The sequence below is a fragment of the Abramis brama genome (genome assembly GCF_963993115.1).
Source record: "Abramis brama genome assembly, chromosome: 4".
Lineage (NCBI taxonomy): Eukaryota > Metazoa > Chordata > Actinopteri > Cypriniformes > Leuciscidae > Abramis > Abramis brama.
Window position 1 is genome coordinate 28,221,956 of NC_139966.1, and position 24,367 is coordinate 28,246,322.

At 37.8% G+C, this 24,367-nt stretch overlaps 2 protein-coding genes across 2 annotated transcripts; both read right to left on the reverse strand.

Annotated features, from left to right (window-relative positions):
- Positions 1 to 18,764: 18,764 nt before the first annotated feature.
- LOC311081894 (uncharacterized protein) lies at positions 18,765 to 19,580 on the reverse strand (the record flags this gene model as incomplete). The annotated part of the gene is made up of 3 exons (XM_084112583.1): positions 18,765 to 18,914; positions 18,988 to 19,227; positions 19,289 to 19,580. 3 exons carry the CDS (start codon positions 19,578 to 19,580, stop codon positions 18,877 to 18,879), a joined length of 570 nt encoding a protein of 189 aa, XP_083968709.1. The 3' UTR covers positions 18,765 to 18,876.
- Positions 19,581 to 19,666: 86 nt separating this feature from the next.
- LOC311081895 (uncharacterized protein) lies at positions 19,667 to 22,693 on the reverse strand. Its single transcript, XM_084112584.1, has 4 exons — positions 22,592 to 22,693; positions 22,020 to 22,119; positions 21,838 to 21,930; positions 19,667 to 20,418 (listed from the first exon to the last, which is right to left on the reverse strand). The coding sequence occupies exons 1-4, from the start codon at positions 22,690 to 22,692 to the stop codon at positions 20,257 to 20,259; spliced, it is 456 nt and encodes a 151-aa protein (XP_083968710.1). The 5' UTR covers position 22,693; the 3' UTR covers positions 19,667 to 20,256.
- Positions 22,694 to 24,367: the final 1,674 nt, after the last annotated feature.

The following is a 24,367-nucleotide window of genomic DNA, read 5'->3' on the forward strand; positions in this document are numbered from 1 at the left end:
TAATAAGTTAGGAAAACCAGCTTTAAGTTTAAACGGGCAAACTAATGCCACATATCAACACACATGCCTAAATTCTAATTGTTTTTTGTTTTGTTTTTTTGCTTCTTTTTTCTTTTTAAAGAATCTGTCAGACAGAATCGGAATACTGCCAGTGCTTTGGATGGAGAAACAGAAAAATTAATAAAAAGATGGCTGCAGCTGGCATCTGATAGGGATGGGGGAAGAAGAGAGCGGGCCCTAAAACAAACCAATTCTTCTTAAGGTATGTTTCAAAGGTTGCTACCATTTATTATTGAGATCTATCTTTAACTGACTAACCATGTGTCATTCAGTGTCCCCTCTTAATCTCTTTCTGTCATTCTGTACCTCTTTTAGGATATCCTTGAGATGAGCCTGAGATTCATATAATTTCTATGTTTTAATGCCATTTGTTCTTGTTAATTTTATGTTATGTTTATCTTGTCAAAATCTTTAAATAAATTCTCTTTTTCTGAAATTTACATGGTGTCATTTTCATTTGGGGCGTTTCTTCCTCATCACTGTCATCTACACCGTGCCCACTGGGTTGCTAAAAAAAAAAAAAAAAACATTTTAAAGACAACTTTAGATTTAGCTTCATATGCACAACTCGTGTCTTCTGTCTTGGCTCTGAGAAATCACCCTAAACATCAAGCAGGACCACTATTTCTCAGAAGTAAAAACTTTGAACGCACCTCAAAGTCAGAGTCCAACCTTGTAGCACCCGTGCCATCACTGTCTCTATTTGCATGGTCATCAATGGATTGCTGTAAAAGAGGAGAGACACAATATGCACCAATCACTTTAAGTGCACCTTAATCTCAATTATTGTAAGAGTTAGATATGAAAAAAAAGTGTGAGTTAACCTACTTCAGGTTCATCATTCAGTCTCCACTCTTCCTCATCACTGTCATCTACAGCTTGCCCACTGGGTTGCTGAAAAAAAAGTATATATATATATATATATATATATTTTATTATTACTTTATATTTAGCTTCACGTAAGACCACGTAACTATTTCTCAGATGCGAAAACATTTAAAATTGGATTTTTCCAATCCCTTCAGATGACCATGCTGGCAAAGACAAAAAAAAATCCAAAAAAAGGATAAATAGGACTTCACATTAAAGATATATTTATTTATTTACCTGTCTCCATTATCACTGGGATCTGAAATAAAGTCAATAATATTAACGTTAGCTGTTCTGGTATTTGAAACTTGCAAATAAAACTTATGGTAGACTTTTATTACTCAGCTCTCTGAAACACTTGATTCTGATGGGTTAATAGCATAGATAGACTAACATCACACTATCTAAAATTTCCTCACAATTTCCTCCTCACAAGTTACCTGTTTTTTCATCCCCAAATGTAAGACATCGTAAAATTATAATTAAGACGTTAGTAATCCCAATTGATATTTATGATACATTATACATTTATCATACATTTGTATTTATGATACAAAATTCTAAATACATTTGTTGGGACGCATCTATTTTAGTGGCAAACTAGAAAATGCGCCTGGATGGTGCCCTTTCAATTAGTAGATAGTTCACATTACCAATTTTCTCCATACGGTATTTTGTCGTCCGGGGTAAGTGTTCGTTGTCATCTCGCAAATATCTTCTGTAAAATCTCCTTCTTTTCTCAGACGGCTCCATTTTAAAGTCCTCTAACTTCAACTCTTCCTTCAGTGTGTGTGGGCGCCAAATGACAGAAATGATGCGAGTGGGTTTTTTTATTTATTCGACGGATCTGATTGGCTACGATTGGCGCTCTTTTTTGCTGCCTGTTGCTGAGGCAAATCGAAGTAGAAATAAGTATGTACGTACTAGAGATAGTATATAACGTTAAGATAGAAGTCAAGAAAGCTGCAGCCATGTATGTGCTCGTAAAATAGGTAAAAGAAAACAACGAGTAAGTGTGGGCTTGGAGAAGCATGTGAAGGACAGAAAAATTTTAAATGACCCAAAGAGGATTGGCCTGGTGGAACACGGAGCGGTTGGAGTAAAACCACCTAACGTTAAAGGTGATCTAAGTAACTTTTTTTACCTTAACTGAACAGCTTCGGAATCATTGGAATGGTTATATTACTTATTTCGGGTTGAATGGTGGTCGTTTTGCACCCCCCGGTGCCCGTGAGCGGAAAATACGCACTTGCAACTTTGAGCCGGCGGGGCGCCGGCCGCCGCGTCAGGAAGTATCGCGTGATATCAGGTCTCGCGATGTAAACAATTGCTTTACGGCCAAAAGAAATCTGCTAAAATGCTGTCATTATTGCGCTCCCTCACGCTGTTTGAACCCGAATGAAGAAGACGTTTTAAAGAATGTCCCATCTGCTTTGATGTCGTTGATCTACTAGCCTCTGGTGTCTGAGAATCACCAACGAGTTTTTACAACAGTGTTGTAGCGTTTATACGCCCGTATAAGTATAATTAATTATTATTCATAACGGATTATGATCAATAATTAATAATTTGATTATTTTCAGAATTTACTGTAGCAGAATCAATAGTATGATCATTTTATCAGTTCATCCAATGAACAGAAACATAAACAATTATTAACTCTAGGAAATATAATATCTTCCTGGCCAAGAAAGAGTAATCCCCAGCTAACAGTAAATTAAATAAATCAAGGGTAAAAGCATAGGTAACTTAGATCGCAGTTCAAGACAATAAATTCGTAAGCACATAACAAGTAATACTTCTCTTTTCAAATACAATCAATACTTTATTGATTATATACTAACACATAAAGCTAATATCTAACACAAACACACGCATACACACGCATTCATACAAGTTGCCGAAAGAAAGAAAGAAAGAAAGAAAGAAAGAAAGAAAGAAAGAAAGAAAGAAAGAAAGAAAGAAAGAAAGAAAGAAAGAAAATTAGAAAGAGTTTGGAAAGAATGAGTTTAAGAGTGAGATGATGAAATCTCAAGATTCTATGCACTTATAAGACATAACCTGGAACGAACCATCAATCATTAATTAACCCTTCTATCGTTTCTTAGACAGGTTATTAAATTTATATCAATACACCAGTTCAGCTTAAGAGTCTGGAGGTTACTTGCTCGTTTGCGTTCCTTTTGGGAATTCCTTTGGTCAGCGTCAAAGGGGTTTCCCCGAGTTCTTTCGTTGGCTGGTCTCCTCGTGTTGGCTAGATGTCTGTGGCGGCCACTCACGTGGTGTGGATGGCGGATTGTTGAAGCGTCTTTGAAGTTGAAAGCATGCGTTGCAGCCGTGAATCGTGGACCGAAACTTCGCAGCAAAACTTAACTTAAAACCGAGACTCACAATGGAAAATAAAGGAAAACTTAGAAAAGAAAGAAAATTGAGACGAGAATAGTAAGATGAATAAAGCTGTTGAACCCGTTCTTCTGATCTTAATTTGGGTTCGTTGTCTCTTCGCGTCTACATGGTTGCTAGTCTGATTTAGATCTTCATCTCCCGCTGCATTTTTGTTCTGCACTTGTTGAGAGCTCTTCCCCTCATCTTTTTCTGCCCAACTTAACTAACGCTCTGCGCTGGGTTTTTAAAGGGTTTGTTTTAAAACAAAAACTCCTACAAATGGGAGTTCTGACTGCTGCTTTGTTTTCAAAGTCGTAAATCATGTCTTCCCTGGGGGTGTCGGTTCTCTAGCTTTAATTGGAGACCAGATACAACAGTTCAGGCATGATTTCTAATTATCAGAATACGAAACATTTTACACAGATTTAATTCAAGCCATCTTTTGAATCACGAGCATACGATCATACTGATATGAAACACCACACACTTTCATTCAAACATCTAACAGTTATAACCATTAAATGACTTACATGGGATCTAAGCTTATAAAAAAAAATGCATATAAGTGGTAGAACAACATAGGATTATGTAGTTGCATGATGTTTGATTATAAGTCCATGAAAATTGTTCTTGAATGATTTTATGTATAGTTATAGGTAAAATCTCAGTTCTGTGGTTTGAAAAGATTTTACACCCTGAGGTCATTCAGAGGTCCTTAAGAAAGATGGGGTCTGTTTTGTTCATTGCTCATGGGACCTTGGTCTTTAAGAAAGATGGGGTCTGTTAGTCGCAGGGGTCAGGTGACCTCTTGGTAGGGCCTTGAGCAGTACCATTTCTGAACAGATCTGTCTTGCAAAATTAACAAACGTTGACAACGTTCTTCCTTAAAGTTAACCAATAAAAGTCTTTAGTTGGGGGTTTTCGTTGGTTGGCGGAGACTGGCTGGAGCCTGATTTTATGGCTCTGGGTTGCTGATTTGAGTTTGGAATGTGAAGACTCTTTGTGGGATTATGTATGAACAAAATCACCTAAAAGCTTCAATTGTGTTTGATTATTCTCGTAGTCGTTACAGTGTTGTCAAATATCTATTCCGAAGCTGTGGGGGGAGCTCTAGAGAGAAACCTGCGAGCAAAAAGCGAGAATACAGCGAAGAAATCCCGAAACTACTGAGCCCTGCTTTAAATGCGTCTGGAAAGCTTTTCCGGCCCAAATACTCGTTGTAAATGGTAAGTGAATCAATTAATATTTAGTGCAATTTTATGGTCGATAATGACCAGCTCATTGTTACTTAAACTTCAGACAACAATTTGGTAGATTTGTTAAGTTATTTCGTGACGTATTTAGCTAGCAAGATTGCAAATGTTTTTTAGTTAACCTAGATTACTGTATTAGCCTCGCTATTAAGAAATACTAACGTTACGTGCTTTTGATTTGTTATTTTCCTCACGGTTTTTAATATATGTTAAAGATTCTGCTCAACACTTTTTATAATCACTTTTGCTTTGTTTGAATACAGAGAGCCTTGGGCAAATTAAAAAGTCTGAGTGTCAGTGGATAGAGACGCACAAAATGGCGACTCCATCAAAACCAAAGGTATGTTACACTACATTGAGAGATATGGCCTCTATAATAGTCAAATCTAAAATGTATTGACCTTAATCCTTAAACAGGCAAGAGTGGAAAATGATAAGCAAAAAAAAAAAAACCATTTCATGTCCTTTTTTATATCATCTGGACATAAGTTAAAGAGTACCGTTTCTATGGTAACGCAACGTCCAATTTCAAAACGGTTTTCACAGGATGAATTCTGAGTTTGTAAGATTTATAATATATAAAGAGTATATAAGAAAAAATATATTATATTTTAGAGAATAATACATATATTATACTTTTTAGAGAATAATATTATTTTATCATTTTTTTATTGACAAATACTAGATTATATGTTTTATGATTTATTATGAACTTTTAGCATGAAAACCAAAGTTTCAATCATTAAAAATGTGTGTCGCCTTTTTGTGACAAACGCCAGAACTCCTGTTATGATGTAGATTTTTTGAGGTGCACTCTTGTCATAAATTCATCTATTCATGTTCCTACATAATTTGTAACAAAAAACAGTGCTAAAATAGCTATTTAGGAGTCTTAGACCTTTCCAACGATATATAGTTTGTCATGATTAGATTCGGATTTAATTGTAATATAGTGAATTAAAAACTCAAAACACAAAGTTGATCAATATATATTTACTTTCCTCAAAATCTGAATGTCCTGCACCACCGGTAGCCATGTTGGATTTAGGACAGGCTGACTAATTTATCACAAAAAACTTGAAGCAAATCATGTGACCAGCATAATCAAGACAGACCAGGCTGTGATAAATGATAAAAGGATTTGATGAAAAAATTGTTCTTATGCCCCAAAAAAGACAATAAAAACTATGTGACTCCCAGGTCACGTTGCCTGTTTTAGGGTTAATTCGCAATTTCTCTCATTTTTGCCTCCTTTTTATTACTTTGGTCTACATTACATTCTCTTCTGTCTTCTCTTCCCCTTTGCAATGCACTTGCTGTTTTGTCAGACTACAGTAGATATTGAGGAAGATAAGCCTACTCACTCCGATGACGAGGATGAGACTCCTCAACATCAGGTGCAGATGTTGTCCAAACACACGTTCATCTAGTCTCTTCCTGTTCAATGACCTTTTATTTTAATTTAGTTAAATAGAATTAATTGATGATTTGTTGTATGTCATATGCAGTGACAGCTCATGGGTTTTAAAATAGAGGAGGCACACTCAATTGTAATGTCTGGGGATCCCCTGCCGAGGATGATGATGATTGTTATTATTATTTGCTTAACTGCTTTAAATGGCTTTTAGACAGAAATTGAGGAAAAATACACACATACAACACAATAATACAAATATAATTTCACTCACCTATCACTTGAAGCAAATCCATCCCTTCTTAAATGTCTGAGTGAGCGCACTGGACCGTTTAGTGAAGCTGACTGCTGTTGCTGAGTCTTGAGTCCCATGAAAACTTAGTGTGACAAGCAGGGCGTGGCGAGAGCCATGAGAGAACGGCACAAGGCCAGTGGCGTGATTGCTAAGGAGTGTCACCTTCTCCCATTTTCACATCAAAATCTGGGGTAGGCTGTGCCTCCCTTGCCTCGACGAAACGCCACTGGTCATATGTTTATCATAGAAGTTTTTACACTCTTGAGCTTCAAACTATTTTGGATGGAACCTGTGTTATTATTCATAATTACAGCTGACCCTTTACACTCCATAGACTTGTTTTTCAGACAGAGGATGACTCAAACGCCATGACTCCAGAGCATGATTCAATCTGGACTCCAAAACGGCCTAAGGTAAATGTAAACGAATCTGATTTGTTTACACTTATTTATGTGCCAAAAGGGTCTTTTTCATGCATATGTCACCAATAGGCAGTACATGGCGAGAGAAAACAAAACACAATTCATTAGGCTAGTTGTCTCTACCTGAGCAACAGATAACAGAGATTTCTTTTCATAATTACAAGATTCTAGAAAGTTCTTCAGCACTTCAAGTGGCTTTCTCTATTTTCTTTCTCTTGTACACTTTTCTTCTTTCTACACTGATAGAGAGACTACAAAAATGATGTACAGGAGCTTGAGGAGAGGCTAAAAACCAAGGAAAAGGAGATAAGATGTTTGCAAAAATAAAATTTTCAAATGCAAGAGGGTAAGCATTTCCATTTTACAGTTCCACCTGTACTGCATTTTGCAAATTTTTTTTTCCTTTTCTCCTAGTGAGTTTTGCGATCAAAATTACTGATTTTGTGGTGGTAATTTCAAGAAATGTGCACCCAAAAATTCACCCTCAAGTTGTTACAAACTTGTATGAGTTTCTTTCTTCTGTTAAAGGTGCCCTAGAATGTGTTGAAATAATATTTTAATTTTGTCTCTGATATCTACATAGAGGGTATGGTTTATTTAAGGGCATTTAAAATGTCCAGATATGGTTTTACAGGTCCATTTTCAACCCTAGAAATTGGCTCTAGAATGAAATGGTCAGTTTTTACCTTATTTGGAAGGGTCATGAATAGTAATGAGGAGTTCTACTCTGATTGGCTGTTTCACTGCGGGCTCATAACAGTAGCTCAGAGTGACAGCAAACAGGTCCCTGATGTCCATCGTGACAATGGAGAGATTAGGCGTTCAACCGTACATCAGAGTCCTGCACGGGTCCGATTTTGTAAATCCGCACCCGCCTGTACCCGCAGTGCTTCAAACCGCATCCGACCCGTTTTCCGACAGCAGCACTAATTAAAATCCGCACCCGACCCGCTTAAAATAGAACCGACACCCGACCCGCACCCGAAATAAGAAACCCGAAATAATAAAATAAGTTTAGCCAATCACATTATAGACACAATTACAAAAATGTTTATCGCCAGGTCATACAGAAGTTATTACACGACAATTAACACAAGGACAACTTCAGCCGAAGCTGTCAAAAGGCCGGTACATGAAGAACATGGCTAACGTTACCACAAAACTGAGTAGCCCTATCACATTTTACCAATCGAACAGACGCGGCTACAACACTATATCTGCCACGCAATTTCGTCTAGCCTACATCTGACAATTTTGGGTTCAAACACGCCCTGCACACCACACATAATTAACAGTGTTAAATTTGAAAAATACTGTTCGATAGCACTGCTTTGTTACCACAGTTATCTGCGTGCTTCCTCGGTGATGAAGTTCCACATTTGCGGCTATCCAACACGAAAATGCATGCAGCAAATAAGCCTTTCACAATATTTTCTTCAGATAACTCCAAATTTCTCCCACACACATGCATCCATCTCGACGACTGCAAACAGATCGCGCGCACGGTTATGATGAATTTTTCAAAGTGAAAGTAGCCTAGGTAACGTTAGATCCTGGGAGGGCGCAGTTCCGCCTGGTATTGAACATGGGCTGGCATATGCAAATTTTTGGAGGCGTACATATTAATGATCATGATTTTGAACTGTTGCGTCACAGTCGGTATTATGTGGAGATTCGCCTATTTTTCAGGGGTGTTTTTCAAAAACGAGATTTAAATAAGAAGGAGAAAACAATGGTGTTTGAGACTCACTGTATGTCATGTCCATGTACTGAACTCTTGTTATTTAACTATGCCAAGATAAATTCAATTTCAAATTCTAGGGCACCTTTAAACACAAAAGAGGTTTGGAACAGCTTGAGGGTGAGTAAGTGATGACAAAATTTAGATTTTTGGGTGAACTATTTTAATTTGATCATTCATACATGTATCGCCTTTGCATCGTTTCACACTGACCACTCACTGACATAAACATCTTTATCCTCATGAAAATAATATTAATAGTGAAAAACTGGAGGAACTGATTATAATATTTTAATAATATAAATACTACAACTAATAAGTCACAACTCAATTGATGTGTGTGTTAACTGTTCATTCCTTTGATTTGAATGTAGGACTTGCTGATACATTCACAAAAGCTGTCAAAGATGCCATTCAGGCAGCTCAGTCGGCCCCCAGCCACCCAGTACCCACTTCTAAAACCCACCTAGCCACTCCTAACCAAACTGGCGAGATAAAGGTATAATTTACATAGTCAGGATTGTGACAAGTGATTTCAGGCCATCCTTAAAAATATTCTTGTTTGCTGTAACCCGACCGACCCTGTCAATTTAGGACCGACCCAATTTCTTTTTTCATTTTTATTTTTAGTCCGACCGGCTTGCCGGTTGTAAACTTGCGTTAAGACCGACCAATTGTTTTTTTTTATTCTTCAAACAACTAATACAAATGCAATAAAATAATATTAATTATATTTTAGTAAGTTCCCTGTGGTGTTAAGTATCATATTTGGATATTGGAATAATAAATTAAGTAGCCTATCTAAATTGTACACACAATGTTCCTATGTTTTTTTTTATTAGTTTTTTTTTTATTAACTGTTATTAATAAACTGTTATTTTTATTTTATTTAACTGTTTTATTACTGTTTTCTAGTGGTTTCTTGATTTTAGACTAGTTGACCAGCACACATTATATGCAATGCAATATAATGCATGCGTGTTGTCGTCGTCGTCTGTTTATATATCCATATAAAAGGTATCATATTAAAAAAATGTCATATCAGTTGATATCAATCTTCATTTTCTTTCAAGTTTAAAGGTAGATTTTTGCTGCCAAGTGAAAGTTGTAAAAGTTGTAGAAAACAGGAAGTTAATTGTGATTTTATCATTAGAAAATAACAAACACAATGTTGACAATTCTGTGAATATATTCTTTTTTTTTTTTTTTTGCAGACCAAGTCTGTGACTGACTTAATGAATCCAGTTGCTTTGGATCAGGCTCAAAGATGTGAGGGTTACAAAAAGTTAACCAGAACTCTCATGGACTCGATTTTCTCTTTGGAAGAGATGGCAACATGCTCCGTCACTGGAAAAAAAGGGGTTGTTGGTGAAAAAAGAAAGAGCCTTGACCTAGAAAAAGTGCAGCTAATAATTGGTAAGCATGTCTGAATATTTGTTATCAATAGTGTGATATATGACAAGCGCTGAGCGCGTCCATCTTTGGCTCAGCACCAACCATAGTGCAAAAGCACAGTTTGAATCTGGCAGTTATGTCACGTCATGTCGCGTTGTCACTTCACTGTACATTCGCTCCTTAGTGGTCAGCTGCTGCAGCCAAAAATCATTGACACTTTAAATCGTTGACACTTTAAATGCAGTTTCAGTATTTTATATTTTGTTCCTGGAGTTCATAAAGCTTGCAAAGTGATTTGCACTAAAAATATCATTTTCTAATCTCACCTCTTAAATGTGTAAATATCAAGAATATTTTGATTATCCATTTCATGACTCCTTTAGCACACAAAAACTTTATTTTTCACGTCTCCAAAGCAAAGAGAGTTCATACTCTAATGAAAATAATACTTTTGCACTCTCGGATGAAACATTGACATCTGGTTTTACACAGTATGGATTATTGGATTATTTAGGCTCTCTTTGGCAGCTAACTCCAAACTTGTTTTCAAATTTGAATGTTATCAATCTCATTTCTTACAGACCATGTCAAAAAGACACACCCAGGCATCGGAGGCACTGAGATCAAGGTCTGCATGGCACAAAAGCTAAAAGATCTGAGACAAGCAGAAAGGTAATCTTCAGATGATCCAAAATCAGTCTATTCCTCAGTCTATTTTGTGATTTATTCACAAATTGTCAATAGTGTTTTTTATAAAAGAGACGCATCACTCTTATACAGTTGTTTTAAGCCAAGATGAAAACGACATTGCTGTTCGCCAGCATTTTTTGTTTCCATAGCATATTCACAAAACATTTAATGACACTAATAACACTAATAACAATACAATTACAAATTAATAATAATAATATCACTAAAAATATATAGGCTTAATAGCTAACAGTCTTTAGAGCCGAACACAGCAAATCAGTCATCTGTGAAAATCAAAAGCAGCTTCAAACACCTTTTTTTCAACCTTAAAAGAAAACGTATATCATGAAATCAAAATTGACCCTATTTACTTTGTTAGCGCACATTACTTTGTCTTGAGGTGAACAATTAATCCGTTTAAGTTAATACGCAGAAAAAAATGTGTTTGTCGTGGTAATCTTCAATCAAAATCTGAAAATTTGCTTCCGCCCTGGAATGGCGTCCTTTCTCTGATGAGACGAGTTGGGTTTGAACATCCTTAACCCTCCCTTCCAACCGTTAGTCTGCTATGAGCAGAGATGGAGAGGAGGAGCGCTAAAGCAAAAACCCTGCCCTCTGTTCAATATTCCGTTTCACTTGGAAATACGTCACAACACTGAAATAAAGTCGGTTGCAACTTCCGGTTCACACGGACTTTAATGAACATGCATGTGGTCACGTAAACATGTTAATCCATTTAAAGTCCAGACAGAGCGAGCTTGTCGCGGGCACAAACTCTGAATCTTTCTTGAAATGTGTTTTCATCTGGTGCAGAAGTACTGTCAAAATCCTATGTAATGGCATGAAAGGATAATATGTGTCCGTAAGTTTCCCGCTTACATGTTGGAATACTTTATTATTTACATCACAACAGACATAATAAATGGAATACTCCGAGTCACACAATAATATCGTGTATCGCCGATCGAACAGGCTGACGATAGGACGATATGAAAATTGCCCAACACTAATTTATACTGCATATCAGGGGTGCCCAATCACGTTTCTGAAGATCTACCTTCCTGCAAAGTTCAGCTCCAGCCCTAATCAAACACAGCTGAACCAACTCATTAAGATCTTCAGAAATGCTTGATAATTGGGCACAGGATTGGGTACCCTTGCTGTAATGCTAAGATACCGATGACACTAAATCCATTTTAAGGTTTTTATCCAAAGGAAACTTTAAAGATATTATATACTTTTTTTATTGCTCTTTTATAGCATTTCAACTTCTTACATGCCAAGGAACCTTGGCTGGCATGCCGTTAAAACATCAACCAACCTACAAAGATACTAATAAATGTGTAATCCTTAGAACCTTCTAGAGGGCATGCTGTAGGTGTGCACAGGATCTGCTTGTTTATATATTACTATATTGCTACTATATTGCTTACTATATTGCTATTGCTACAGCCAATATACATAGACCAGTCATCACTTGAAATTAACAGATACAATCCTGAAATCCAGAAAGAAAATTTTAGTTTATCAGGATAGACATGTGTTTGCACTGCCCTAATTTTTGATTGTTTTTCTATCCCAAAACAGGATGCCTGCTGAAGGAGACACAGAGGACTGAGACAACACACGTTCACAAACACACAATACACACACACGCCCTTATACATCATCGTTTTAGAGCAGGCCCGGGGTGGGTAATCGGGAGAATTCCCGGTGGGCCGCTTCACTTTTGGGCTGGTCGAGGAATTATTATTATTTTTTTTATTATTATTATTATTTTATTTTTTTACATTTGTCACATTAGTTACATTAGGCTACACATGTTCCGCATTCTGACACCGCAGCGCGCAGCCTCTGCATGGGTTGTACCATGAGAGGGAGTTCTCCCCTCCCATAGAGTTGGTTGGGTCCATAGCCCGTCTTTTCCAAAACGTTTTCTCAGGTAGGCTACCGCGGCTCCGCCGGTGCCTACCGATAGCTGGGCCGGCCCTAACGTAACGGTACTCGTTAGGGAGGATGGATGGGAGGAAGAGGCCAGGAGGGGATGAAAAAGCCAGGTTGAAAAAAAGAAAGGCATTGGAAGAGGATGCTGCCAAATGTGCCAAGCTTACAGAGTTATTTTCAAGAGGACAAACACAAGGGACAACAGGTAAAGAGAGATAGGCCTAGTAATGATTAGCATTAGCAACGCTGCAACGTAATTATTCGGCTAATACCGTTGTAGTGTTGTCAACCTATTCACAAGCAAAATATAAAATTTAATTAAAATATTAGCCTTTTTGTATCACCCAATACATGGCGATTCATAGACTTTGCAAATATTATGCAATTTAATATTGATAACAAAACTCAAGCTTGATCTGTGTATGCAGTAAGATGACCTCTTAATTTTTTTTGTAGCTTCTGAGCAGCAGATAAGCCAGTCCCCCGCTGAAAATGAGGAGGCCATGATGATTACAGGGACAGGTAGAGAGGATACCAGAGTAAACAATATGAATTAAAGTTATTTAACCCTCAGGTTGTGTTCAAAACCCTATAACACCTTTTGTGTTCCCGGTCAAAAGTGACCAGCCTACAAAAAAATAGCTTATAAATCACTTGTTATGCTATATAATCACCCAATATTGGATTCAATCTTCAACAAATTTGTAAATATTACATAAAATATGAATAAATTGGCACTGTTGATCACACTAGTCTACTTTAATTTTTCACCAGGAAATTTGTTTTGAAAAACTTTTATTTTGTACAAAATGGCACATAGACACACTTGTGGTGTTCCCGGTCAAAAATGACCGGCCTACAAAAAATAGCTTATAAATCTCTCATTATACTATATTATCACCCAATATTGGATTCAATCTTTTTGTCAACTTATTTTCTTTCAATTAGGACTGGTTTTGTATTTCTATTTGCATCTGATTAATCATAGGCCTCATTTATCTGAGAGTAGGTATCACGTTTTTTTTATCATTATTTTTGAATATTTTTGAATACAAATAAAACTGTAAACATTAGTTCAATATGCCTCTTTGTGGAAGACATTTCAAATGCTTTCTTTCTTTCTTTCTGCTTTTGTTAATTTATCAACCTATCCTTGTGGAATAGTGGAATATTTTTTGTTAACTTCTCAGCTTAAGTGAATTATTATTTAACCTTTACATTATTTGTTGAACCATGGTATTAATAAAAACTACACAATAGTAAGAGCTGAACTGTTGCTTCATTTATCCAATTTGGAAAAAGTGCTAATTTGGAATTCCACCATGGAAAAAGAGGGCCGGTCTTGGGCCTGAAACTCCCGGGCTGAAAAGTGGCCCCACTCCGGCCCTGTTTTAGAGGCTTTTTTTAATGTATAATTTTAATTTGGTTTTGCTTTGTTTGTTTTAAACATTCAATTTGTATTGCATATTTTGAAATGAAATAAAAGCTCAATTTGAATTATTTGTTTTAATGTTGGGAAACATGGCTATAGGCCCTACAAAAGAACATGGTAGGCCTACCGTTTTCTGTGGTATATTGCTTAATGATTTTTACATGGGTTTCACATGAAGTTGCAGGTTTACATGGGGTGTAGGTTTAACATAGATTGTTGATGGGTTTCAAATGTTATTCCATGGGTCTCGCATGGGAATTTTACGTTTCACATGTGATTATAGGTTTCACATGGGAATTTCAGGTTTCACATATGATCTCATGGGTTTCACATGGGAATTTTGGGTTTACATTTACATTTATTCATTTAGCAGACGCTTTTATCCAAAGCGACTTACAAATGAGAACAATAGAAGCAGTTAAACTAACAATAGGACAACAATATGCAAGTGCTATGACCCTTCTCAGTTTAATCTAACGCAGAATATTTTTTTTTTGCAGTAGAGAAAGTGTTAGTATTACTGGATCAAGTGCTGTTTCACATGTGATTATAGGTTTCACATGGGAATTTCAGGTTTCACACATGATCTCATGGGTTTCACATGGGAATTCACATGTGATTATAGGTTCCACATGGGAATTTCAGGTTTCACATATGATCTCATGGGTTTCACATGGGAATTTTGGGTTTACATTTACATTTATTCATTTAGCAGACGCTTTTATCCAAAGCGACTTACAAATGAGAACAATAGAAGCAGTTAAACTAACAATAGGACAACAATATGCAAGTGCTATGACCCTTCTCAGTTTAATCTAACGCAGAATATTTTTTTTTTGCAGTAGAGAAAGTGTTAGTATTACTGGATCAAGTGCTGTTTCACATGTGATTATAGGTTTCACATGGGAATTTCAGGTTTCACACATGATCTCATGGGTTTCACATGGGAATTCACATGTGATTATAGGTTCCACATGTGATTATAGGTTTCACATGTGATCTCATGGGTTTCACATGGGAATTTTACATGTGAGCTCATGGGTTTCACATGTGATTATAGGTTTCACATGGGAATTTTACGTTTCACATGTGAGCACATGGGTTTCACATTTCACATGGGAATTGTAAATGTTCCAAAAGCACACATTTCCCATGTGCAAAACACAAGTTTCACATGTGATCCACATATTTCACATGTGCAAATCACATGTTTTTACATGTTAAATTTCACATGTGCAAAATCACATGTGCATGTAGTCACATGTGACCACATGAGTTTTTGCACATGTGAAGTTAATGTGTTTTTTCTGTAAGGGTCCTCTCCCTGCTCTCTCGAGCTCTCCTCTCCTCTGCCTCCCTCTGTAGTGCCATGTCCTCTCTAACTGTACGTTCACACCGCCGCCGACTTGAGCGGCAAAGAAGCTCTGGCCGCCCTGTCAAGGACGCTTGTCAAAAAGTACGAGGAAGCTTGTTGACGCTTTGGCCGCTCTGACGTAGCAGCGTTCTATGTTCGTTCATGGGAGAAGAGAAGTGTCACACCATGAAAAGTAAACAGAATAAACAAGCAATACATTGACACTAGAAACCTTTTATAATGACCGCATTTGTATAACCGTTTTGGTCACATTATTATTTATTATTATTAATAGTGGGTGCGCGCGCGCGGCCGGGGCTCTCTCTCTCTCTCTCTCTCTCTGCTCGTTCTTATATGCCCTGTCAAGCGCGCCCTGTTAAACTGGTCAGGACTCTGTGATAAAATGATAAACTTTCACTCTGTGATGGTTAAACTGTGCAATTAATCCGATAATGATAGGAAACCCAGCAACGGCGATGATCAGCTTCTCCTCCGTTTTCTCGGAACTAATGTTTTGGTAGGAACGAAAGTTTACATCGTATGTTTCTCCGGAATCAGCCAGCGCGAAGGACGTCTATATTCCGATTGGTTGCTGGCGTTTGCCGCTGCTTGCCGCTGAACCGCGTCATAGCTCATTACCATAAAGTTGAGCTACTTTCAACTTTCAGATTGACGCTCAAAACGCTCAAAACGCCCAAAACGCGACGCCGATGGATTTGACGCTCCTTGCAGCTGAGAGAAGCCAGCTTCCATTGAAAATGAATGACTTCCGGTAACTTTGGAAGCTCAAGTCGGCGGCGGTGTGAACGTACAGTAATGAGGTTCAGCATCTCCTCCTCAAAGTCCCGCTTTCTCCGTGCTGGTCCTCCTGCTGGTGGTGGTGGTGCGGGTGCTGGTGGTGCTGCTGGTGCTGGCTCCTCCTCACTGTGGTCACCCACTGCTGAACGTGGCCCTGGTCTGTCCTCACGGATTGAGGCGATGAGGACAGGGGGATTGACAGAATGCCTCTGTCCCAACACCTCATCCATGAGGACAAACCAGGGCCACGTTTCAGCAGTGGGTTTCCCACCCACTCCCTCTCCTGTCCCAGGACACTTGCAATCCAAATTAACCATGGCTTGTTAACAACAACAGCACAATACATTTCAGCAAAGATGTGTGTATTAACTTTCTTACTTTGTATTTTGTTTTTAAGTTGTCCCATTTTTTCTTTGCCTGCATGGGGGTTACCTTCCCCAGCAGACTAATTTTCTCCAGAATTGCTCTAAAAAAGCAAAAAAGGGTACTTATGAAAATGTATAACACAGGGGTGCAAATGAAATATTAACATTAGTGCATTGTTAACACTGAAAAATGACACATCAGGACATGCATTCAAAATAGTTTAGAAATCATATTTCTGGATACTCAAAAGTGGTTAAAACCTTTGTAGACATAACTTGCATGACAACACTACAAAAAACACATAAAAGTGAAACCCATTGCATCATCTACTGCTTTTCTTATTGTTGTGGGTTTTCTAGGGTGAGTGATATTTATTATAATACACAAGTGAGACAGACTACTGCAAATTTTACAACTGTTGTCTTACCTCCAAACCACGTTGGCGGAGTTTTTTACCCCGGTAAATAAATGGTCATTTTCAGACCGCAATTTAATAAATTGAGCGGTTTGCTCCTTGCTCCCTGAAAATTATCATATTTATATTTATTTATATTTTATATTTATTTATATTATAAAATTAATTATTATAAAGTAATTAGTACAACTTTTGCGTCTAACCACCTGACAAATAAAGCCACCCAATGGTAACAAAGGAGTTAAGATGAAGTTTATAAGAAAAAAAAACTTGTGGCTGTGGTTTCGCTAGCTATTTAAATGAAAACATAATACTTACATTTAAAAGTGAATTTTCCCTCCACCACCGAACTCGAGGACGCCATTTTTTCAAATGAAAATCCTGTCGTCACCGGCGCGCAATTACTTATGGGGTAGGATAGGCCACTAAGGATCCGTTTTTGTATCCTTCCTCTCACTGGGAAACGAAGGGTGCATTTGGCGTCGCTTTTAGCCTTCGTCGCACCGCATTGACGCAACTGGCCTTCGAATACGGCCTTCGTAGGATACAGAACTGGATTGGGACAGCCTTCATCGCGCCCGCGGTGACGCAATCGGCTTTCAAATGCGACCTTCGAGGATGCAGTCTTTAGGCTTGTTCGACTTCATGCAGCTCTGCGCAGACCGATCGGCGGCTGACTTGAAGCAGTGCATGCCGGTTCGAAATTTTGTCCGACTTGATACAGCGCTGACGCCACGTGACTGTGACATATGCCATCAAAGTACCGCGAGAGCGATTCGAGAGTAGCCGGAGAACTCAGCCAGCGCAGCTTCTGAAGAGCGGCTGCACAGGTTCTGATGACGACACAACTGATCCACGATTGGCCGGATTCACTGATGACACCGATGACGTGCGTTTCAAGTTTATTGCGACGACTTCAGTTTCAGAAATTCTCATATGGACTTTTAAAACAGTTCAATACGTTTTTATGTCGTCTTCATCTTATAAATCATATTTATTAAATATTGTTTTACTGTATTTACTTTATTGTTAATATAGAGTTTGTGTATGTTTATTTTGCATGACTTTCTTTTTTATACAGACCTTTTACAGTATTCAGCAGCATAACCTATTCAAATGAGCATTTTTAATAACTAAAATGTTAATCTTAAAAACATACAATCTAATGTGGTCATAAATCCTATACAAATGATACATAATACATTATGTTCCTCCATTTGTTTGGTTTCTTCATATTCTCTAGTTTATTTTGCTGTGTTTATACTTCACCTGCATGTGGTTAGCAAACTGCTAACAACTTGCTGTAACTTCAACTTAACAACTTGACAACATTCTGTTCACTTTCAAATAGTTGGTCTAAATCACAATATAAATCCAACAGAATTGTGCTTTTCTGTATATGAAAATCAATGGTGTTATGTTTAAAATGTTAAAAAGAGCTCAGCTGGAGGGTACTGTAAATCTTGTTGTTGAAACCTTCTTAAAAAACACATACCCACCAGGGAATTTTTTTATAGGTTACTTTTATCATTTTGTATTAGCAGTAACACCCATGTCATACTGGTAAAGTATATATCCAATATGTTATCTTGTTTTGGAAGACACCCTTCCAAAACACCACTTATACACACATCTTAAACGCGTGTTAATACCATGGTTAATACATAGAGTTACTTAATCACTAAATCATGAAAACAATGGAAATCACTGATACAAATGTTGAGCCAAAACTGAAAGTGGACTTAAAAATGGTAATTGCAATTGTTGCTAACTATTAGTAATAATGAATGGAACAGGTGTTGGCTATGGTCCCATGGTTCCTTAGGATATATAAAGAACCTGCATTACCCTGTGTAACACACAACAAAATGGACAACATAACTATTAATGTGTTAGACAGCAAAGGCAATGTTGTCATGCTAACGGTTTCCAAGGACATCGCTGAAAGGATGCAAAATGGTAAGTAAACCACATGACTGTGAAATAATTACAAGTCACCAATGATTTGTGCAAGTGTTTTATTTATCATTTATTCCCCCAGATCAAATGTTCCTTTCCTCTGTCATGGAGAAAGTATCAGCTGTTGAAACAAAAGGTACACATTTACTTAATGAACAAGAATATACAGGAAATAATTCTTGAGTGACACTGACCACATCTACAATCTTCTCTCCAAACAGCTCTCCTCAGTGGCCCAGCTTGTGCTGCAAAGCTTCTCCAACATCCTATTCCATGTCCCACTACCTCCACTAGGTCGCCGGCACCCCTAAACCTCAGTTTTGTGAAACCACCATCCACCAGCCAGTGCCCCATTACTACCACTAGGCCCCCTGTACCACCTCCACCATCCACCAGCCAGTGTCCCATTACTACCACTAGGCCCCCTGTACCACCTCCACCATCCACCATCCACCAGCCAGTGCCCCATTACTACCACTAGGCCCCCTGTACCACCTCCACCATCCACCAGCCAGTGCCCCATTACTACCACTAGGCCCCCTGTACCACCTCCACCATCCACCAGCCAGTGCCCCATTACTACCACTAGGCCCCCTGTACCACCTCCACCATCCACCAGCCAGTGTCCCATTACTACCACTAGGCCCCCTGTACCACCTCCACCATCCACCAGCCAGTGCCCCATTACTACCACTAGGCCCCCTGTACTACTTACCTCCACTGTCAAGGACCCACCACCTTCCACTCTGCAACCTGGTGCAGTGTGTGGAAACCCTTCAGCATCCATTCAACCTTCATCCCCTTCCTTCCAGTCAGACAGGCATGAATCTCAAGGTATTGCATCAAATACTGTAAGGAAGATAAATGGCTATAAATCTATTTCTCTCCTTATCCCCTCCATTTTACAGAAATAACACATACAATGACACTATTTCTACTGGACCTTACAAAAACTCATCAGCACCTTTATTTTCGGAACAAAATGGCATTCTATAAAAAAATACAAAACTTATTCTCACTAAAGGGCTACAACTTGTCAAGTGAGAAAATTCGGAAAAAAACTAGCAAACATGTTAACTACTTATAAGAGAGTGAAAGACAGGCGCCGTGCAACTGGGGAAGGGAAGATCACCTGGGAGTACTATACAGTAAGTTGAAGACTGCTTTACTTTGTTTCTGAAAAAACATTGTCATGTGTTACAAGACTGAAACATTGGTCATTTTCATTTTACATCCACCCCCACCAGCTAATGGATGAGTTATTTGGGTCATCGGGGATCAGTACTGCACCACCTGGCACCATTCACTCCACACCTCTGGGTTTGGAAGAGACCTCTTCCACAAGCAGGCCCACAACGTCTTCTCTTCAAGACCAGCCGGTAGGTGCTAGTATGGATGAACAGCCAGGAACTGCTACCATACAAAATGCAAACATCACAAGAAGGCAAAGACGACCACAACCCTTACAATTCCTGGACGCTTATGAAGAGCATGCAGAGAGAAGGACTGCTGTGCTTGAGTCCCTGGTAAGGCCAGATCTGGAGAGATGGCAGCGACTTAAGGAGAGGCGGAGAAGGTCCTTCGAAAAAAAGATGGTGACCAGCTTGGGAACAATTGTGGAGGAGCTAAAAAAAATGTGGAAAAGACAAGAGCAAATTATGCATCTATTACAGAACCCACATGAACCCCAATAAAATTATAATCTAAAGATGTTATCTCTTTTGATTTACACCTTTCCCCAAAATGTCCTATTTTTTTCCCCCCCAAATAACAATTTCTAATGACAAACTAATTTTGTTCAATAAAACAAATTTCTTTATTTCAACACAAAATCTGTTTGTTTGTTTTATCATTTGTTGAATATTTCTGAACATTCAAATATTTACTTTTCATCTTTTGTTTTGTATGTTAAGTATACACATACAAGTTAGATCTGGCCACAAATCTGGTCTCTATAATGACATGCATTAGTGTTGTGGGGTTGCTGGGGGTATGGTTCATCATCAACACCATCACCTACCACAATAACTTGATCACTGGGCTCTAAACAAAGATTATGCAAAATGCAGCAGGCTGAGACTGCTGAGCTGATATTAGAAATGCTTCTCATTTGCAGGTAATGGAGCCTCCTAAACTTAGATTTTAGAATGCCAAATGCATATGCTCAATGACCACGCGAGCTGCATTGAGCTTTCTGTTAAAATATCTTTGCCTAGCAGACAAGTGGCCATTGTCTCTATAAGGCCTCATAAGTTGAGGCAACAAAGAGTAGGCAGAATCCCCAATTATGTGCATTCCCTGTGGAACAAGTGAATGAGGATCTTCTTCAAGAACACGACAAACTTCTGTGAAGCGAAATGCTCTGGCATCATGCCAACTCCCAGGGTGACCCACACTAATGTGACAGAAGCGCCGCTGACTGTCACAAAACCCAGTTAAATTTACAGAATAAAACTGTTTCCTATTCATGTATGCTAGGGGATTATCACAGTGGGGTCTCATTATAGGAATGTGACACCCATCTACTGCACATACAGTGTTGGGGAAACCTGCTGTGTCAAACCCTAACTTTGACATCTCCAGCCTTTGACCTCTGGGCCAGGATATGTGGTGGGCCATGTATGTGTTAATGGTAACACTTTACAATAAGGTTCATTAGTTAACTACATTAGTTAACATTAACCAATAATGAACTGCACTTATACAGCATTTGTTCATCTTTGCTAATGTTAATTTCAACATTTACTAATACTTTATTAAAATCTTGTTAACATTAGGTAATGCACTGTGAACTAACATGAACAAACAATGAACAGCTTTATTTTCATTAACTAACATTAACAAAGATGAACAAAAACAGTAGTAAATGTATTGCTCATTGTTAGTTCATGTAAGTTAATACATTTACTAATGTTTAATAAAGGAACCTTATTGTAAAGTGTTACCGTGTTAATATTGTAACAAAACTCATGGAGATGCTTGGCAAGAGTGGATTTTGACATGTTAAATCTATCTGCCACCCCACGATATGACTCCTGATTCACCAATGTCCAAAGGCAGGCAAGAACACTGTTCGTGAGTGGCAGTTTGGTCTGTTGTAAATTCATATACACAGGACCAAGGGTAGTGATGACATCCTGCAAAGGTAGAAAAATAGGTAATCAAGACAACATGCTAACACTTGTAATAGTTCAATGAATTTTATATTAACCAGTCCAGTACAAACCTCCACTTGTTCTCTGGAAAGCCTGAAATGACTTCTAAATTCTGAGAGACTGTAGAGAGGGACAACATCCTCCACAAAATTGTCTATTTTTGGAACCATTCTATATAAGAACAAGAGGAATTGTACTCACTATATACAGTACATGTAGCCTACCTGAACACACATGTAACATTAGTCAAACATTTATTATCAGTGTTTTATGTTGAATAGGGATTTTAATTAAATAATTAGTCTATACAGAAGTGTTAAAATTTGAGTAAAACTCAATTATTTATTTGTCAGAATGAGTCATTCTCTCTAATTAAACCAAAATAATAACTATTATTGTAAATTATAGTAATTAAAATTATATAAAAATTATTGTTAAAAGGCAAGCAACAAGAGCTATTGATTACAAAAAACACCCATTACATCAGTAATACATTGCAAAGACTTTAGACTTTCGATACAGTATTTTTATTCAACATATAATTTTCCGATTCTAGGTATAGGTCTAGTAACTTTAAAGCTAAATTGATAATGTGTCTATAATTTGTTTAAAAATATACTTTTTACATTTAACCTTTACTCACCTTCGTTGCTTATCGTGCTCAATGTATTGCAAAAATAATGGATTTTCTATTGCTTCCAGCTCGTCTGCGATCAAGTAAGCAAACGCCACGTGATCTGCCATGACTGACTAATTGCAGCAAACTACGGGAGCCACAACGTGTCCGGCTTCATATCTCCGTTTGCAGCTCCTCCCCACCTGCACGCGGCTACTCTCGCCGATCGGTTGCATCCAGCCGCAGACTTTTTGAATTGGGGCGTCCTTCCGCTGTGACGCAATCGGCCTTCAAATGCGGCCAATCGGCCTTCAAATACGCCCTTCGGAGGATGAAGTCTTCACATAGGCCTATTTCACAAAATGGCGACCGAGAGCGGAAGTAGGGTAGCGATACTTCCGGTCGCGCAGCCGCCCGCTACGATCGCCATTCATTCTCAAAATGGACTGTGAACAGCTTGTTTTCTCTATCATTAATATATCTGACAAAAGTAAGAATAGCAGATGTTGTCCGTTTTGTTGGTAGTTTTCAGGGAGCTGTGACAAGATCGAAATTGGACAAAGGTTACAAATTATTCTTGACGTTTGCTTACATAAAAAAAAAAGGTTCCATTCATTTTGGCATGGCACTTGATGACTAAGCTCACACTTACTATAGCTAAACAAAATAAATAAATTGAAATTATGTCTGATTGTAGGCTATGTTTGAAATCTAGTGGCTTTTGTTAAAATTTCATGTTATTAAGTGTTAGTTTGTCCCGGAGATTGCAGCAATCTTCCACTAGTGACTAGAAAATGGCTCATTTTTCATGTTACCACCATGAATGAAACTAAGAATTGTACATCTTTACAGTGAATTTGACCTAACGTTGCTAGTAGGGTCTAATAATGAAATTAAGGCAAATAATTAAAAAATGGCTAGACTAAAAACATGAATGAAGTGAGTGCTATTACATGTTTTAAAAAATCATGATGTTACAAAATCACATTTTACTGTCGGGTCCCCTTATGAAAAGAAAATATATTTCCCTATATATGAATGATCAATACATTGAATGGTTTAACAGTATATTTGAAAATATACAGAATAATATATTGTGTTAATATTACAATATATTGAATAATACATAAAGAATTTTCATATATTTAAAAATGTGAGACATATATTTACTAATATATCATAATGCATGTAATTTTATATTCAGTAATACGCTTCATAATATATACAGGGATTAAAGTTCTCAGTCGCTACGAGAGTATACGACGGATTTCCGTCAATATCAGGGTTCCCCCTGTCCTTATATCTTAAATTCACTGTTCATAATTTTAATGCTGTAAATATGCTTACATTTCTCAAATAGTGTAATAAATGTCTTAATTTTAGTTTGAATGGGAAAGACGAGGTATAGGCTATTCACCCTGGGGATGTGATCAAAGCCTGGAGTGGAGCAAAAGCATGTTCCTCTCTCCACTCTAAGCGTTCTGTTATCACTCCGCTCCTGATCCACTCCGGGTTCTCCAGTCCCGCTCACGGAAAAACTGCTCCGTGTTCACTCATTTTTAAGAAAGTTACAGAAAACAACTTCTACAAACAATTTTAATTTGCCAATAGTTAATAATAATAAATTAAAGTGCATGACGTGCAAATCAGATAACAATCAAGTGCAATATAAACATGTTTTGTCAGGGCATCACTCCCGAACCGGCATCAACACTCCATTTTCAACATCTGCTTGCTCCTTCACACCACAGACACGTCTTTTTGACGTCTGTGTCTGGCGTGATTTAACTTCTCCCCAGTTGT